Source organism: Pezoporus wallicus, unplaced genomic scaffold, assembly GCF_028554395.1.
Source record: "Pezoporus wallicus isolate ANWC-B61680 ecotype Strahan unplaced genomic scaffold, APGP_CSIRO_Pwel_v1 contig_8717, whole genome shotgun sequence".
NCBI lineage: Eukaryota > Metazoa > Chordata > Aves > Psittaciformes > Psittacidae > Pezoporus > Pezoporus wallicus.
The window spans coordinates 72351-89943 of record NW_026640825.1 but is presented as its reverse complement, the minus strand read 5'-3'; the positions used below and the strand labels follow the sequence as shown (position 1 = coordinate 89943).

General features: G+C 59.7%; 1 protein-coding gene across 4 annotated transcripts in view; it reads left to right on the top strand.

Moving 5' to 3' along the window:
• Positions 1-17593, top strand: part of PEBP4 (phosphatidylethanolamine binding protein 4) — a 71088-nt gene extending 53495 nt beyond the window's left edge. For all 4 annotated transcript variants that reach the window (XM_057420851.1, XM_057420852.1, XM_057420850.1 and 1 more), the window contains exons 6-8: positions 10515-10560; positions 11874-11990; positions 17160-17593. In XM_057420851.1, the coding sequence (XP_057276834.1) occupies positions 10515-10560; positions 11874-11990; positions 17160-17251 (255 nt within the window). In that variant the 3' untranslated portion in view covers positions 17252-17593. The remainder of the gene's footprint in view (positions 1-10514; positions 10561-11873; positions 11991-17159) is intronic.

The following is a 17593-nucleotide window of genomic DNA, read 5'->3' as shown; positions in this document are numbered from 1 at the left end:
TTTCGCATCTCTTCAAAGTGGGAATAATGGCGGCTCCTGCATCCCTGCAGGGCCCTGAGGTTGCAGTGTGCAGGGGAGGCAGGGAAGGAGCCATCCAAACACAGCATCCCGGCTCCAGGCCAGCTCTCCCATCCCCTAAACTGGCTGAAATGTGACAGTTTGGGATGAGCCCATTCCCTGCCCCGGTGGGTGCTCATGAACCACCACCAGCATCCGATGAAGGACTTTCCCCCCGAGCCAGCCCGGTCTATAGGGAAAGGGAGAGACCCAGGCAGCACGGAGCAGGCAGCAGGGACACCGAGTGAGCCTGACGGGTTTGGGAGCTCATCAACATGATGATGACAGCCCTGGAGATTGCTCCATGCGGGTCCCAGCCACTGGGAGAACATTTCCCAACCTGGAGAAACCTGTAGGAACGACCACCCTTTCTTAAGCAATTTTCCTGACTCAAGATCCCACCCCAAGTCAGGGGAGATGGATCTCTGCTGCCTGTTACAAAACATCTCCATCCAAACAGGTTTCCCCATGGATCCCTCTTCCAGAGATGGTTTTTTTCCCTCTTTTTATAGGGTGACCGTGGGTGCTGTTGGCTCTTCAGGAGGGTATTTGGTGTTGGGTGCTGCATTGACACGGTTTGGCTTTCCTTGGTGAATGAGGCCACCCGTGGCATCAAGCACAGATTTAGCCCACATCCTGCCCTTTATAGGACTTTCCTAAGGAAAAGGAGAAAGGAATGCCTCCTCTGGGAATTGGGCAAATGCAGGCGAGGACCATCCAGCAGTGCCAAGGGATGCTCAGCCCTTTTGTGTATTAGTGGCCTAAATATTGACCTGGAGCAAATCCAGAGGACAATTCCACATTCACCTCTTCTGGAATCACAGAAGTGATTCCAGTGTAGTATTCCCAGGGGGTCAATACTACAATTATAGATGAGTAAAAGGTTGCTGGTGGTCCTGGTGGGCTCCAACCCCTCCATAACATACCCTGAATGGATCTGGAAGCGTGTATCCTGAGTGGACACTTCTGCAGTGGCTCCCTGAGAGATCCCTTGGGGATGCCCCTATCACCACCTCGCAGCATCCCCAGCGCAGGCACTGGGGAGGGAAGGGTTACGCAGCCCCATCTGCTCCTCTCCCCATTACACAAGGGCGGGTTTGGAGTTTTACTACCAGTTTCAGACAATGAAGGTGTGTCTGCGCTCCGTGCCTGCTTTGCCCGCTGTGTAGGCGTCGGGTTCAGCACCGTCTTGTCAACACTTGAATATGTTGAGCATCACTCACGGGGCATTCTGTAAGAAACCTATTAAGTTAATTGCTGAGGCTGGCGTGTGTGTGTGTGAGAGCTTCTCCTCTCAAAACTTGGCTTTCTTCGTTGCAAGACACTGCTGATGCAAGCCCCGGCCTCTTGGGGTGATGACATCTTGTCTGCTGCTGTAACTGGTCCAGGGCTCATTGTGCTCCCTATAGGACCCGCACGATGTAGGGACACCGCTTCCCTGGTGGTCCCGGGAATAGGCTAGGGAGGGGTTAGGATGCTGGTCAGTCCTAAATGAGTGGGATTTCAACCCAAACCAGGCTGTGCTGTGTGGGGACAACTTGAGCATCCCTGTAGGCAATCGCAGCTCTTGCAGTCAGCTCATATCATCCTTGCTCCTCAATGTGGGTACATGGGAACATGCAGTTTTGTGGAATCATAGAATCCTGGGATGGTTTGGCCTGGAAGGGGCCTTAAAGCTCATCCAGCTCCAGCCCCCTGCCATGGGCAGGGACACCTTCCACTGGAACAGCTTACTCCAAGCCCCGTCCAAACTTTGACCCCTTGGTTTGGGAAAAGGGCTGGGAAGGGACCTCTGGGTCTTTGTACTTGCACTGCCACCCACAAGCGACCCAAAATAACGAGGGCTGGAGGTGGGGAGCTATTCCTGTTGGGGCTGGGGGGGCTGCCCTGGCCCTGGTGGCAGGAAAGCAAGGTTCATGCAAGGAGATGGAGCAGGAACAGCCTCCAGCAGCACCTATGGGCATCCCTGGGGGGACACCCACTCTGCCTCTCCTCTCCCCGCTCTCCCCATGCCTTTGCAACCCCTGGACAAGGAGCTGTGGGCCTGAGCCCCATCGCAAACCAGAGCAGGGCTGTTTGGGGGACGACCCCCATGTCCTCACCCAGCCAGGCTGAAGTGGGGCCCCCACAGCCCTCAGCACCCCCAAAATAACCTAAACACATCAGTGGAGCCCAAGGCAGGGCACAGGGAGCAGGGCGAGTGCTTGGGAGGCACACGGGGCACTGCACAAACAGCCCCCGGCGCTTGCACGCGCCCCAGGTAGGGCAGCTCAGCCCCCTCCTTCCCGCGTCGGGAGCATCCCACGGGAGCCCGGATCCGGTGGACTTTTATGGAAGAAAGGGAAGTCCATGGCACAGCCGGAGCGGCTTTGGCAGCCGTGCAGCAGCGCTGCCGGGTTAACCCCTCATCCTCGGGATGGGTGATGCCAAACTGCTCCCTGCGTCACTGCAGCCCCCAAGGCAGCTGCTGGGGTGCAGATCTGGGGGGGGGGCTGTGTGTCAGCAGCCCTGGTGTGGGTCTGCCTTGTGATAAGGGCTATGGGATGCTCAGCAGCCAAAAACGCAGGCGAGAAGGCGCGCTTGGCTCTTTCCCATCATTTAAATCAATGCAAAGGACTCACGAGCATCCCAAAGCTCTCATCCTTCAAGAATCCCCCCCCCTTCCCGAGAAAATAACAAGCGGGAGGGAAGCGGGGAGGGGAGGGGGGGGGAAGAACTCGCGCTGCTCCAGCGAGGGATGTTTCCTGTTGGAGTTTCTCCCGTCCCAGGGGCAGCTCTGGACTCTCCCTCCGTGTGCTGCCAAGTCCCGCTGTCAGGAAGCAGCTTAAGGGGAGGGGGGGGACGGGGGACGGGACACACAGCGGCGAGGCCGAGCCCACGGCAGCCCGGATGCGCTGGCGGGGGCCAGGCAGAACATTCCCCTGCCGGCAAATCCAGGATGGGGGCCGCTGTCATCAGATGCAAAAGGGAGGCTTTGGCCAACGGAAGGGGAGAGACAGGAGTTAAAGAAGGGATAAAATCAACCTTTCCCCCCCCTTCCCCCCAGCCCCACGCTCCTTCCCCAGCTCCCATCAGATTAGAGGAGCCGAAATAGCCAAATTGGCCCAGAGCGGGAGCAGGGCTGGCACGCGCGGGCTTTGATCCACCCCCGTGCCTGGGAAGGTGGCTGGGATGGGGATCAGGCACCCCAGGGAGGAGGAATTTGCAGGGGAGGTTTGCGGCGTGTGCGCCCCGAGGTGCCCCCCAGCTCCGCGTGGCTGCCGGGGTGGGACGCAGCATCCCCGTCGCGCGCAGCATCCCTCCTTGTTGGTGCTCATCGCTGGGTACCAGCGCCCAAAATCCAGGCTCAAGCCCCCCCTGGGATTTCAATCCCAGCCGTTGCTGATGCTGCGGTGTGGACCCGGCTTTTGCAGCATCACATCAGGGCTTGGAGCAGCCTGCTCTAGTGGAAGGTGTCCCTGCCTGTGGCAGGGGGCTGGAACTGGATGAGCCTTAAAGTCCCTCCCAACCCAACCATCCCATGATGCTTATGATCGCCAGTGCAAAAACCTGCTCTGAAATGCAGGAGCACTCCCGAGATGCTGCTTTTGGGAAGGCTGGCTGGAAAACAGGAGGGTTTTCAGTGTTCCTTGCAGCACACTGGAAGGTGACAGGGCTCTAATGTCTTCCTTAAGAGAAACCACTGCTTGTCCTGTGCACCGAGCATCACCCACCGTGCTCTGCCCTCCTCTCCATCCCTTCCCTTTGGATTAGATGGAAGCTCAGAGCATCTCTGCCAGCCTGGTTACGCCTCACGGAGGGATGTGCTGCTCACGCAGGAGAGGTTGAGGCCCACGTGCCCCACGGACGTGTTTATTGCTGTTTACTGCAGCTTGGACAGTCCTTGTTGGTGCTTTGCAACCACCAAAGCAAACCTATTCCCATCCCCAAAGGCGAAGGCGGGCACATCCTCGCGGCTGTCCCCAGGGCTTGGTTTCAGTGCAGGCTCCGCTCTCATCCTCACGGAATCGGGCTACAGGCCTTTAAATGACTGAATTAGGCAAAATTTGGTGTTTCTCCAAGAATCCTCCGGAAATCTGCTGCTGGAAAAGCAAGCTCATCTTAAAGCGACACGCACGCAAACAAGTTTTCCACTCTCCAGAGCTGCAGAGACTTGGGATGGAAAAGACCTTTTCAGTCCTACCCAGCCCTTTTTCTGGCCAGTTCAAGCTTGTTCCCTGCGTTGAATCTCCAGGCCTTTACTCATGGCTTTGAAACCTCTCTTGGTTCACCTTCCTCTGGAGGTTTTGTGGTGTTTTGGAGGCTCCCCATCAGAACTGGGGGTGATGGGGGTGCCCCAGGGAGTGCAGGGGGTATTGAGTGGCCTCCTGCTTCCATGGGGTGAATATGGGGAGATCCTGGTGAATCTCCTGGGGAAGAACCAGGCAAAGTGTGGAGCACACCGGGATGCAGGGAAAATCGGTGTTGCCAGCGGCGTGTTTGAGCAGTGAGGTGCAAAACCTGCCCTTCCCCTTCATCCCCCCACACCGGAGCCATCCTCAGACCTTCCTCCTCCTCCAAACCCAGCTCCACTTCCCACGCCGGCATCCGCCGTTGTCCCACCGGCACCGAGGGGGCAGGGGATGCTCATGGGAGGTCCTGGTTGGATCCTGTGTGGGATGAAGCCCACCACAGCCCTCCCCTCGGCGGGCAGCGGGGTCAGGTTGACTCATCTGGCAACCAGCTCCTCCATGAGCTCGCCTGCAGTTGCAACACCGCCGGGATATTAAACCCAGGCAGCCACAGAGCCCGGCATCCACGTGGCTTCCTCACACACCCCTGGGGTTGCTCTCAACACCCCTGTTCCGAGCAGTCCCAGCCAGCCTTTAGCATCCCGGTTGTACAACAGAGGCCCAGGGCCTGGGGTGCAACCACGCAAAGATGCGATTGCAGCGCTCCCCAGAAGGGTCTTTTGGGGTGCTGCAGGTTGCAGCCACCCCACTGGTGCGCCTGGTGCTGCTCCAGCTTCCAGGCCCTGCAAGCAGGAGCAAGGCAGAGCGGTGTTGGCATCAGTCAGAACTTGTGCGGCCCTCTGCATAAGCTGATTTAAATGAGCTTTTTAGGCAAACAGGGCGATTTTCTCACTTAAGCAAACCCTGACGCTTCTCCACCAGGGATCCTGGAGGGAAAGGGGCAGCAGGAAAACTCCTTCACACCGTTCCTTGGCAAACCAGCCACCCTCAGCCCCCAGATCCATCACTGCCAGTGTCCTGGCAAAGCCACGTCTCATAGGCACCCCCCCCCCCAGCATCCTGCATCCCTTTTCCCCCATTCCCAGCCTTCATAGCACAGGTGCTTCAATAAAACACACAAAACCTCCTCCTTTCTCAACAGAAGGGGTTTGGCTGAGGTTTCCAAACCATCCGAGTGTCATCACAGCCTCCACCCCACAGGCATGGACCCCTCACCTACATCCATAGGGAAAGGTGCAGATAGGCACCGTGTGTGCCAGCAACGCCTAAGCCAGGCAGGAATCTGTCGCTCACTGTAAATCCACCCAGCAGAGCCTCCCTCTTTTGAAATGGGATATTCTGGCACTGGAAACACCATCCTTGGACTTCCAGGAGGGAGCAGGAGCCCGGGCTCTGCATCCTGCAGCTCCTCAGTGCTTCAGGATATTAAATGCAGCATTTTGGCCCTGCTGCTTCCACCTTCCTAGATTAAAAAACCTCTCAAAGAGCCCAACACGGAGGTGATTTAGGTTTATTTTGCTTACTTAATAACCCTGTGGCACGTCCTTCCCTGGGGCATTAGGGTGTATCAGACAAGTCATTGAAATTACAGCCGTGCCTGATATTTATTCTTTAATATATTTTTATGGGAGCCTTCCCCATTTATAGCAATCCAACAGAAAGCCAGACCATGCCAAGGAGCTGTAATCACTGCCTAATAATGCTCAGGGTGAATGGCTGGGGATGCTGACCCCGGGAAGCTGGAGCAGGGGCTCTTCAGAGCCGCGCTGGAGTGGTCACGTTCCAACCTGGCCACTGTGTCCTGCTCCAGCCTGAACACTGGGGACCCAAGGGGGGGAATGGGACCCCTTGAGCTGCTTCTGCTCCTCGGGGGCCCTCAGGCTCAATTGAGCCTCAGTTCATGTTTGAGGGTGAGGCTGTGTAGAGCATCAGCGTTGTATTTGTGCAGCAGCATCTCTCTGGTGCCTGATGAGTATCTGCCCGATGAGAAGGGGTGTCCTGCAGGATGCTGTTGTTAAAACCACCCAATCCCAATGCTTGTAACGGTGTCACTCTGCAGACAGGCAGATCCAGGAGCTGTGCAGTACCAGCCCCCTCGGGTTCACCCACTGGAGCCCTGGATCTGCCCCAAAGACAAGTTCTCTGCAGAGAGAAATGCACCTTTTCCACTCTTTCTGTGCCCGTGTGTAGTTTGGATGTGGTTTATCCAACTTCCATGCACAGGCTGACAGCAGGTGAGCCAAATAGCACCAGGAATGGTGGAAATCCATGAGAGTTGAAGGGAATTAAAGTCCTGGGCTCGGACTATGAGTAATTTGGGGTTTGCAGCTGGGCAGTGGCACGTATCTGGCTCGGCAGGACACGGTGCTGGACCGCACATCCCTGGAGCCTGGGTCAATCTCCTGCTATTAATCATTTGCACACATGGAAAGCAAAGTGTCCAGGCCATTAGGAGTTAGGCTGGACGCACGGGATAGCTGTTCCGGTGGGATGCTGGGAGCATCCCTGCCTCCGGTCCAGGGCTGCATCTCCAGCTGAGCCAGGGGAGTGAAACTGGCTCTGAGCAGGAGCTGAGAGCCCTGAGTCATCCCCAGGATCCAGGAACCAGGGCTATGGGGAAGCACCAGCAGGCTGAGGATAACATCTGGGATTGGGAAAGCTGGTCTGGTTCCAGTGGGAAGGGGAGGTTTCTCTGGATGGGGCTTTTCTTCCATCCACTCCTTCCATGTCTTTCTCTGTCATTTTCTATTTCTACTGATTCCTTTCTGATGGGAAGAACACAGCCATTCAGAGGCATCAGATTGGCATAACGGGATGCGACACTCATAATAAACCCAGGATTTGCATGGAAGGGGCTGACAATTTCCTTTGGGCTTGGTGGTGATTGGAAAAGCAAGGGAGACCCTGGCAGGGAGAGGGTCGGAGCAGGATGGTTCAGGTCCATCCCATGCCCCAGCACAGGGATCAGCATGGAAGCGAGCTCACATGTGAAAGGCAGCTGGAAACCCTGGGAAACGCTGGAGTTTGGGAGTGCTGGGAGCCGGCCGGGCCCTACCCTGCTCTCTCCATGCAGAAATAATTGGAGGGAGAGTTTCTCTTGGACCAGGTTTTCCCTCCCATGCTCTCTGTCGGGAAGCAGGATGAGCCTGAATGTTCCGGGGAGCTGGGGTAGGAGCAGCGCTGGTTTGGGTGGAAAGGAGGCAGACACACAGTGTGCCCATTGCCCTGCGAGGACGTGGTTGAACAGATCCGTATCCAGCTGTGACAGGCATCTGACTCCTTTGCTGCGCGTTCCAGGCTGTGTTCCGCTTGCAGGAGGCTGGATTGCCATCCCGGCAGCTCTGCCCTTCCCGGGATGCTCCTGAGAACCAATTCATAAACGCTGGCCTCATTAGAAAGATCACAGAGAGAGGGAAAAGCAAATCTGGGCTCCTGCCTGCGCCGGCTTTGAAGCTGCCTCCCCCCCTGTCAAGCCTGCGTGCCGCAAGCGAGCAGCGCAGGAGGAGCCCTGCTTGTTTGGGGTTTAACTTCCCCACTTGGCTAATTGCTGGTTAATCACATCAGCACCTCGCCTGCTCCCCGTGGGACGCAGCTCCCAGCGCCCCGGTGCCTCCCATGGGGTCCCCGGGGTGCGCGGGTCCCGGCTGGGGCGTGCTCCCAGGCAGGCAGCAGCAGCCCAGCCCCGCTCTGCTGCTGGGTCCCATCCGTCATCTGTTTGTCCTGGTCCCCTGCCAGGGATTGTGCCGATTCCCACACCCACTTTCCATAACCCTCCGTCCTCGCCCGGGCGCATCGCTGGCGCTCTCGCCACCCAGCCCTTTCCCCTCCTCTCCGATGGGATCAGACACGTTCTGGAGAGGGGGAAGAAAGGAAAGGAGGGGAAAGGGGAAAAAAAAAGGAAGATCAAGAGGCGAACAGAAAGTGACTCATTGCTTTCTTCATTTACTTCTATTTATTTATTCCCTCCCCTCCGCGCTGCGACGTGCTGGCCGCAGAGAGCTGCGGTGTCCAGCTTGGCAAAGAGGTGTTGGGAATGGGGTGGGAATCGTTTCCCTTCCCTCTTTTAGCCGGGGGGGAAGAGCGCAGAGAGGAGCTCCTGGCACAGAAACTGTGTGGCACGGACTTTCAAGGTTGTCCAGGTCTCCGCGTGAGCATCCCGCCCGCATCCCGCGCCCCACCAGCGCAGCATGGACCGGAGGGTGGAAATATCCAATTCCACCTCCTACACTGTGTCCTCGGCAGGGGAAAGAGAAAGAGAAGATAAAAGGCTGGGAAGCCCAAATGGTGTCATTAGGAACTATTAATGCTCTCATAAAAGGGCATTAATAAACACGGCAGCTCATCAGCGTCCATTAGCTCCGCTCCTGGCAGGGATCTTCGGGATGAGATGCTCCCGTCGCCCTCGCTGGCGTTTCAGCACAGGGGCAAGGGGCTGGAGCGGGGGGTTTATTCCTCGCTGCTGGCAGGAACCAGCCGCAGATCCCTCTCATACTGGCGTGGCATCCCGAAGGAGCAAGCGGGGCTTCACGCCCGTCCTGCAGCCGGCAGCTGGTGCCCAGTGCGTGCAGCGCTCTCCTCCACAGGAGCTGTTTACTACTAAACAAAACGAGGCAGGCTTTAAAGTGCTCATCCCCAACTTTCTCCCTCCCGCCCTCTTCCTGTTCTCGTCTCTTAAAAGGAGCTTTATCCTTTGACTCTCCCATGCCCGCGGCAAGCCAGAACCCACTGCGTCTCGGGGCGAGCAGGCAGCCCACATCAGCAGGCAGGAGAAGAGGGAGGAGGCCCGGCCTCTCCCGATAAGCCCATGGCAAAGCCAGGAATAGCAGCGAGGTCCCCGCTCGGGAGCAGCCCTACCAGGAGCAGGGAAAAGCCTCAGTGTCTGCCTTTGAAGAGCAGGGGGCTGGCAGCCGGCCCGGCCGCACGGGGAGCTTGGGGCGTGCTGCGAGCTTCCCCTGCCAGCCCCGACCAGCACAGCTGGGTAGAGCGCAGCGCAGCGCAGCTGGGTAGAGCAGATGTGCACATCTGGATGGAGGAGGGATGCGCAGCGGCTGGGCAGAGCGGGCTGGCACGGGTGGATAGGCTGGTGAATGCGTCTGAATGGAGCGGGCACGCACATCTGGGCAGGTTGTGCTGGCACATCTGGGCAGACTAAGCAGGGAGAGAGCAGCCCCATGGCCTCACGTCCCCCCCCGGTACACCCCGGGGTGCTTCTCCTTTGGCTTTTCCTCCTCCTGTGAACCAAAGCACCCAAACCTGCCAAGTCACTGCCCTAACTCTTAGTCACTGTCTCCCCCCCCTTGGGATATTCTTGGCTCTGGCTGCCAAGGTGGCGAGCCAGCCATGGGGAGCCGATATCCAAGGACCACGAGCGGGTGCTCGGCTTCCCGCTGGCCTCAGGCCGCTCGCAGGAGGCTGTCACCATTGGTGACTCCGTGCAGAGCAGGTTTCCTGTTGGGGAAAGCAGAGCTTTGATCCCGAAGATCCCAAACCAGGCTCCCCGCGTGCCCTTTTGCTTCCAGTTATCTGCTGCATCTCCCTTTTCTTTTTCGGGGTAAGAAGTCCCAGGGCAGGTTGGGACGGAGGAGCCCTGGCAGGGCGCGTGCGTGGGCAGGACTGGAATAACGGGTGCCGTAGGAAAGGATTTGGGAGTGCTGGGGGGGGCGGCTGGGAATAGCACAGCAGGTCAGGGGTGAGGTGGCTTGTGCAGGGATGGATGTGGCCAGAGGCCTTGCCGCTGCCTCCTTGCCATTAATCGCGTTCCAGTGGGATGCTCGGTGGTCTCGCAAAGCCACCCTCCTGCAGGGAAGGATCCCAGGGCAGGGATGGGGATCCAAGCGCACCAGGTGATGGGGAGCCAGGCAGGAGTTTTGGTTGAGAACAAAAGCACCGCGGTGGGACAAAGCTTTGCCATGGGGATGCTGGTGCAAATCACCACCACCCTCCGCTGGCAGCCCCTTCCCACCCGGCATCATTCACCCTTCCCAACACCAGGGTGAGCCGTGCCAGGACACCATGCAGGGAGCCTCTACATCCCAAACGGCCACAGGCCCCCGTGTGCTCCTTCCCAGGAGAGGATCGGTCCCCAGTGACCCCTGCAGGGAAAACAACCAAGATGTTGGAAGCCAAATCCCTGGGAGGGGTGTGTGGGGTGTGTGTGTCCATCCCTCCGTGTCCTTCTCCTGGGGGGCCCTGTAGCATCTCCCCCCTTTCTCCTTGTCCTTTCAGGGTGCGAATCTGAGGACTGGGGACGTCAAAGGGCACGTGCTGACGGGTGAGTGCAGACCCCAACCCGGGGACGGGGTCTGCTGCTGGGAGCTGGGATGAGGCGGTGGCAGAGCTGGCCTGGACAGGACATGGCGGGGGACACGAGGGGCTCCCATGGGGCGCAGCTGGGCACTGTCTGGAATAGGAGCTGCTTTTTCTCTTCTCTTGCTCGAGGCAGAAGTGGTTTAGGAGCTCCCCGGTGCTTGGAAGGGCTCCAAAGAGAGTGGGGGGACACAAACAAAAAGAGAAACACGAGATAAAAGCGGGTGAATCCCAACAACTTCTGTGATGTTGCACAAACAAAGACTTTGAGTTCAAAACAAGGCAGACACGGCTCATGGAGCTTACATCCCGAGGGATTGAGGCTGGGAGTGACCGATGCTGGAGGGCTTTAGCTGCTTGTCCCTTGGCACTGGGTCCTCCCACCCTCAATGCAGGGCAAGGGGCTGCCCCGGAGGGGGTCTGTTAATGGGAGATCTTTAAAGTTAAACCCCATCCCTGGCAGTGCTCAAGGCCAGGTTGGACACAGGGGCTTGGAGCAAGCTGCTCCAGTGGAAGGGGTCCATGGCCATGGCAGGGGCTGGAGCTGGAGGAGCTTTAAGCTCCCTTCCAATGCACACCAGGCTGGGATTCCATGATGCCGTGTCCTGGGAGCTGTGTGCTGCTCACTCCTGCTTCAGCTGGCTGAGAGCTGGGGACGTGCCCACCTGCACGCGAGGTCTGCAGCGAGGGGAGGCATCAACCCCAAACTGCCAGCACCTGAGAACCGCTGCTCCCACCACAGGAGCATCAAGGGAGGACTTCAAACCCCGGCAGCTGGAGCTCGGCCAGGCCCCCAGCTCCTGTGGGGCAGCAGCAGGGTGAGGGCTGCTGGCCACACTCTAGCAGGGTGCTGGGGGTCTCGAGCTTGTGCCCCAGGAGATCCCTGCAACCCAGGGGAGGATGCGCCCAGCACGGTGAGGATGAGGAGGGGATGGCAGGGATGGGAAGGGTGATGGAGGAGAGGTCAAGGTGCTCAGCACAGGGGTGAGGAGCACCCTGGGGCTCTCAGGTTGAAAGAGGAGGAGAGGCGGTGGCTGGCACGGTGGGAGGTTGGAGGTGGGTTAGTTCAGGAAGGGGAAAACAGGAGCAGAGGGGGGATGCAGGCAGTGACAAGGGAAGGGGGTTTCTGGCTGCTCCTGCCCATCAAACACCCAAGCTGCCCAGTGTTTCCTCCCTCCTGGTGCTGGTGGGAGAACTGATCCCAGGCTGCAGGGCCAGGGTGCACGCGTGGTTGCGGTGTGGAGAGGGATGCTCAGCCGTTATCTTCTGCACCCCCAGATTACGTCCGTCCCACGCCGCCGCCCCGCAGCGGGTACCACCGCTACCAGCTCCTCCTGCACGAGCAGCCAGCGCACGAGGCCATCGCCCTGAGCCCCGAGGAGCGCGTCTCACTGGGTAAGGAGCAGCCGTGCCCTCGCCCTGGTCCTGCACCATGTCCTGAAGGGGCTTTTCCAGGGGGAACGGGCAATGCCACGTGTTAGAGCATTCCCAAAGCGCGATGCTGGGGATGCTCATGTGATGCAAAGGGGTTTCAAATCCTTACATGGGACGTGGCTGGGGTGTTAAGTCCTTGGCATCAAGTGTTGGTAACGGCCTGGCTAGCGGGATCGGGAGCAAGGAGAGATCTCGTGGGCTGTGGATTCCATCCAGTCCTTGCTGGAACCTCTTCCCCCCTGCGCCTCGGGAGTTTCATCACCTCGGAGGGCACAGATAAGGATCAGACATGGAGATGGTTTAGCAAGGGATTGCTCAAACCCAGCTGACACAACGAGCACCAACTCCCAGCTCCCTCCACCCCTGAGCTGCTGCCTCCCTCAGTGTGCATGGCAAGGATGGAGGCAAGAAGCTGAGTCCACCCAGGACATGATGGGACCATCCCTGCTGCTCCATCCCGGATGGTCGCACCCTGCAGGACCCTCGGCATGGACAAGGCCCATGCAAAGGTGTATTCCTGGTGCATTCCTGGGCAGGTCGGTGCATCCTGTCTGTGCTCATCCAGGAACACCCCAGATCCCAGCCGGCACAGGGCTGTGATGCTCGTCCTGTGGCCAGGCTGGGCTGCAGCTGCTGCTGCGAGTCTCTCTGTGGGTTATCTCTGCTCTTCAGTTGCTTTCTGGCTCATTAGCTCTGCTTCTTAATGACATCCATGGAAGCCACCCCCCTGCCAGAGGAGCGGGTCATGTCCCTGTCCCCTTGTCCCTGGAGAGGTCAGAGGATGGGGCTCCACTGCTGTCACCCAGGGCTATGCACCCGCATCCCCATCGCAGCATGGGATGCAGCATGGGACACCCACCATAAACCCTCGTATTAACAGGATGTGCAGCTCCAGCTCCCCACATCTCATACCCAAAGCGGCTCAGCCGCCAGATCCATGTGGAAGATCTCTGTCCCTGCTCTGTGCCCCACGTTGTCTCCATCCTATCCTGAAGTTTCCCAGCCCTTCCCAAGCTCCCTGGGAAAGACTGGTTAAAACAGCAGCGGATGTTTTCTCCTGAGCATCATCGTTTCAGTGGAGGCTGTTATTTAAGTAGTTGGTTGAAGGCTGTTTTTAACCATTTCACTGCTGCATCACAGGCCTGGCCTGGCCAGTGAATGTTCCCTTTAACTCCCAGGGCACAAGCCCTGAAAGCAGCCGCAGGATGGGATTTTGGTGTCTCGAGGGTTTGAATGAATCCATCCTCAAGGACCACACTGGGACAAACACCATTGAGCCACTGGCACATCCAGGCCCCGTGGGACGAAGGAGGAAGGAGGAAATGCCTTGGTAGCACATGAAAACACGGGGGATGCTGACTGTGAGCCCAACAGACCACGGGTGAGGAGCTCATCCAGCTCCTCCTCAGCTCTGCCCCGGTCCTGTCCTCCTGCGGTACAAGAGATGCATCCGGCATCCCTGTGCTGCGCATTGCCAGCTCCGTGCCATGCATCCATCCCTCGGGCTGCTTCCCCCCTGCCTGGGGACACCACGGGGCTCCGTGAGGGTGTTTGTGCCAGCGCTCAGCTCACAGAGAAGCTCCCTCCTGGCCCCTCCAGGGTGAAGCAGGAGCGGGGCCGGGACCAGCGGGGCCGGAGCAGGGCCCGCGGGGCGGGCCGGGCGGGAGGGCAGGAGCTCAGCAGCGGAGCCAAGAGGCCGGAGCCTCCAGAAGAGGGCACTAAACCCGGAGCTGCCCGGGCGAGCCCTCTCCTGCTCCTCGGGAAGGTCTCTGGGGAACGAGAGGCGAGAGGCGACGGCCGGCACGGAAACGAATCCGTGCTTCTGCTTCGCAGCGCCGGCAGCTCGCAGGGAGGGAGGACGGCTCCGTGCTGGCCCCGGTGCCCTCCCTGCCGTGGGGATGGCACCATCGGGTGCTGCGCCCAGGGGTCACCCACCAAGGGACAGGGGTGAAACGGGTGCTCGCAGCGCAGGTTTCTGCAGGGCGTCTCTTGAGCAGAGGGACTTGTTTCATCGGGAAGAATCCGAACGTCTGCTCCTTCTCCTGATCAATCCCTGCACCTGCAGCCTCCCTCCCTGGGGCCTCAGGCAGAAAACCCTCTTGGAGCCTCAGTTTCTCCACCGCTGCCTGATTCACTCCATGCTCTGGCTGTGACACTGGGCACCCGCTCCGTGCCCCCCTGGCACCCACAGTGAAGAGCCATGGGGTGTCCCCGCAGCTGTGGGGCGCTGGTGGCGATGCAGAGCGAGGGTCACCAGGGTGCAGGATGAGGGCTCGCGGTCTGCGGGATGTCAGAGGCACCCGCGCATCCCCAGGCACCGCGCAGGGAAACCCCGGCCATGGGGGTGTCGGACCCATGGGAGGCTGCTCCTTGGCCACCTCCTGCCTTTCCCTTGTGGGTTCTGTAATTAGCACGAGCTCAGGAGGGTTAATTGCACGCGATGAGCGGTTCTGTTCCTCCCTCTCTGCTGTGTCCCAGCGCTGGATGCCCACCAGCCCTGGGAACACGTGGAGATGCTCCCCAGCATCCCCAAACCTCCTCCTGGCCCGGAAAGGTGTTTTACAGCTGGGAATGGGCTTTTGCCTCCCGGAGATGTTGGGAAGCTGAGAGTCCTTTGGGCACCAGGCGCTGGGGATGAGCCCGGCCTGTGGCCCTTCCCACGGCTCCATCCCTCTCCATCACATCGGGGCTGCAGCATTGACTCATGAGCAGACCTTGTGCACCTCCGATCCACCCAGCTGGAAAATCGGGTTGGACTGGGCCCCATGGGGAGGGAAAGGCTGAGGCTGGGATGGGAGGAAGCGAAGGGCTGCGGGGAGCACCCGCTCCCAGCCCCAGTCCCTGGGTGTCAGTTAATGGTGAGCAAGCAGCCGGTGGCCTCCCGCCTACCTCCGCTGGGACATCATTAATCTCTGCAGGAAAGCATCAGGGCTGCTCTCAGCCCCGCTGATGAGGCTGATAAATTACGGCTGGCAACGCTGTGGGTGCCTGAGGAGGGGGGGCCTGCTCGTTCTGGGGGGTGAAACAGCCCCATGCACCCATTGCCTGCGAGGCCAGAGGGTCCCTGAGCTCCACAAGCCCCGCAGCAACCTCGTGCCTCAGTTTCCCCATGTGATGCTCAAGGATCGGGGTGTCAGTGGGTGCTCCTCTTCCTCCAGCGGGTGCTCACATAGAGCCAAGCACGATGATAAAATCAACTGAGAAATGAGCTCGAAAACGGACCCAAGCCACGGATGCAACGTCGTTTTGATGGGAATGGTGACACCGAGAGCTCCGTGGTCCCGGTGACTCAGTCCCCAGTGCTGTGGCTGGCTGGCAGAGGGATGTCTCCCTGTGCCAGGGACGCAGGGTGCAGGCAGGTTGGGACACCCGGTTTGAGGATGCACCCAAGGCACTGGATTTGGCGTGGGGTCCCCCAGGGCTGCGTCACCCGGGGCTTCCCCTGGGGCCAGGCCCTGCACCCCCGGAGCGCTGGCAGGTACCAAAGTAGGTCAGGAAAAACCCCGGCCCCGCACGCAGCCCTGCGGCAGCTCTGCCTCCCCCTTTCATCCACAGCCCCCCCGAGGCCTCACCAACACCAGGGACAGCCCCGCGGAGCCGGGGGGAGCCGCGTCTCGCTCTCACCCCAGTCCCACCGGCACCGGCTGCTCCCTCTGCGGCTCTCCCAGTGCTTTGAAACCCAGCGGATGAAAGGCTGGGGGTGCACTGGGAGCATCCCCCCCGCCCCCGGGACCCCTTCCCCTGGCGCTGCGCTCATCAGCATCCCCCGAGATGGAGGGGATGGGGGATGGATGGAGACCCTGAAGCGAGCGGCTCCCTCCCTGCCGGGGCTGTCATGGTGGGAGGGATGTGTTTGTGGCTCACACTGGGACACAGTGCCCATCACCGTGTCCATGGCCTGGCTTGGCAGTGGCGCTGCAAACCCAAAGCCCCCTCGGGGTCCTGTGGGGGGGCATCTCCCCCACCTTGGGCTTGGGATGCAGCAGTGAGCCAGAGCTGATGGAAATGCAGCTCCATGCCCTGGCTGGTGACCCCAGGGTGGCACATTGGGACTGCCCTTGCTCTCAGCTTGGTTTGGGCCCTCAGTGGGTGTCAGTGATGATGTGGGGACATCGGGAACCCCCCCAGCCACACACAACTGATGCATCTCAGCATCTCCTCCCAGCGGGATGCAGGGTCCAGCCTGAGGATCTTGGGATCTCCTTCCCAAGCACTGGAGCATCTCCTGGGCCACATCCTCTTCCAGCTGAGGAGGTTGCACAGCACAGTGCCAGCACCAGGAGCATCTGCAGAGCCCATCAGGGGCTTTTTGGCTGTGAAGAGCCCCAGTGCTGGAGGCTGGGGGGGGGACACGGAGAGAGCTGGGCTCTGCTGGCACCCAAACCCACATCGCCCAGTGGGGTGAGGCAGCAGCTCTGGTTTTGCTCAGCACTTTGCAAGAGCAAAGGGGATGCTTTGCTCCAGCTGGGGCTGAGATGTGGGCACAGATAAGGGCTGCCAGTCTGCAGCGTGACATTAAAGAGGTGCCAGGAAGAGGAGAGGAGGGAGGAGGGTTTCACACAAACACCGGGCCCCTTGCCCCTGCCCTGCGCCACCGCAGCGGCTCCCATCCAGGCTCCCACCACCACGAGTGGCAGCTGCTTTGGTCCCCAGGGAAAGCCCCTCTGGGCCAGGAGGAGGATGCTCCATCGGCCCCATGCTGGCTCTGAGCCCTGCAGGGCGCAGGGGGATTGCACAAGGGAATCCCTCCTGCCCACAGCCCCAGAGAGGGATCCCTGCCTCCAGCCAGGAGTGTCCCCAGGGCCTCCAGCATCCCCGGGTCAGGGCAGGCAGCAGAGGAAGGGGGTCAGGAAATTGCTGAGCCTCTTGGCTCAGTGCGTGCGAGTGAAGGGGCTGGGGAGCTCCTGCCATCTCCCCCATGTATTTCCAAGCATCCTAAGCTGGGCTTGTGGGAAGCCATGGGAAAGGCTGCTCCAAAGTGGGGACACAAGAGGAGCCAACACCATTTACCCTCAGAGATGCCCATGGCTCCTGCCCTCCCTCCCCTCTTGCCCCTGAGTTCATCCAGCCCCACAGCATCCCTGCTCTGGCCGCCTCCATCCCTGCTCACTCCTGCCCCTCTCTCCTCAGGTTCCTGGGTGATGGAGAGCTTCGTGAAGCAGTTCCGGCTCGGCTCACCGGTGGCCTCCACACAGTTCCTCACCAAATACCACCAGGATTAGCTCTGCCCCATGTGCCCTTCCCCTGTGCAGCTGCATCCCCTTCCCTGCATCCCAGAGCCACATCTGGGACCCACCGAGGATGTGCCAGCCCTTCTCCCAGCCCAGATTGAGAGCAGAAACCCAGCCCTTCCACTTCCCAAACCTGGCAGAGCACCCTCATCCCCTCCAAAGGTAACTTCCCATCGGTGTCCTGGCTCCCTGGGTGTCCCGGGAAGGCTACATCCTCTTCTCCTCCCTTGCCTCATTTCCGGCCTGACCCCCAGCATGTCCCTCCTGCACCTTGGGGGTCTTACACCTTAATGCCTGCAGCTTCCAGAATAAACCACGAGTGGATGGAGTGCA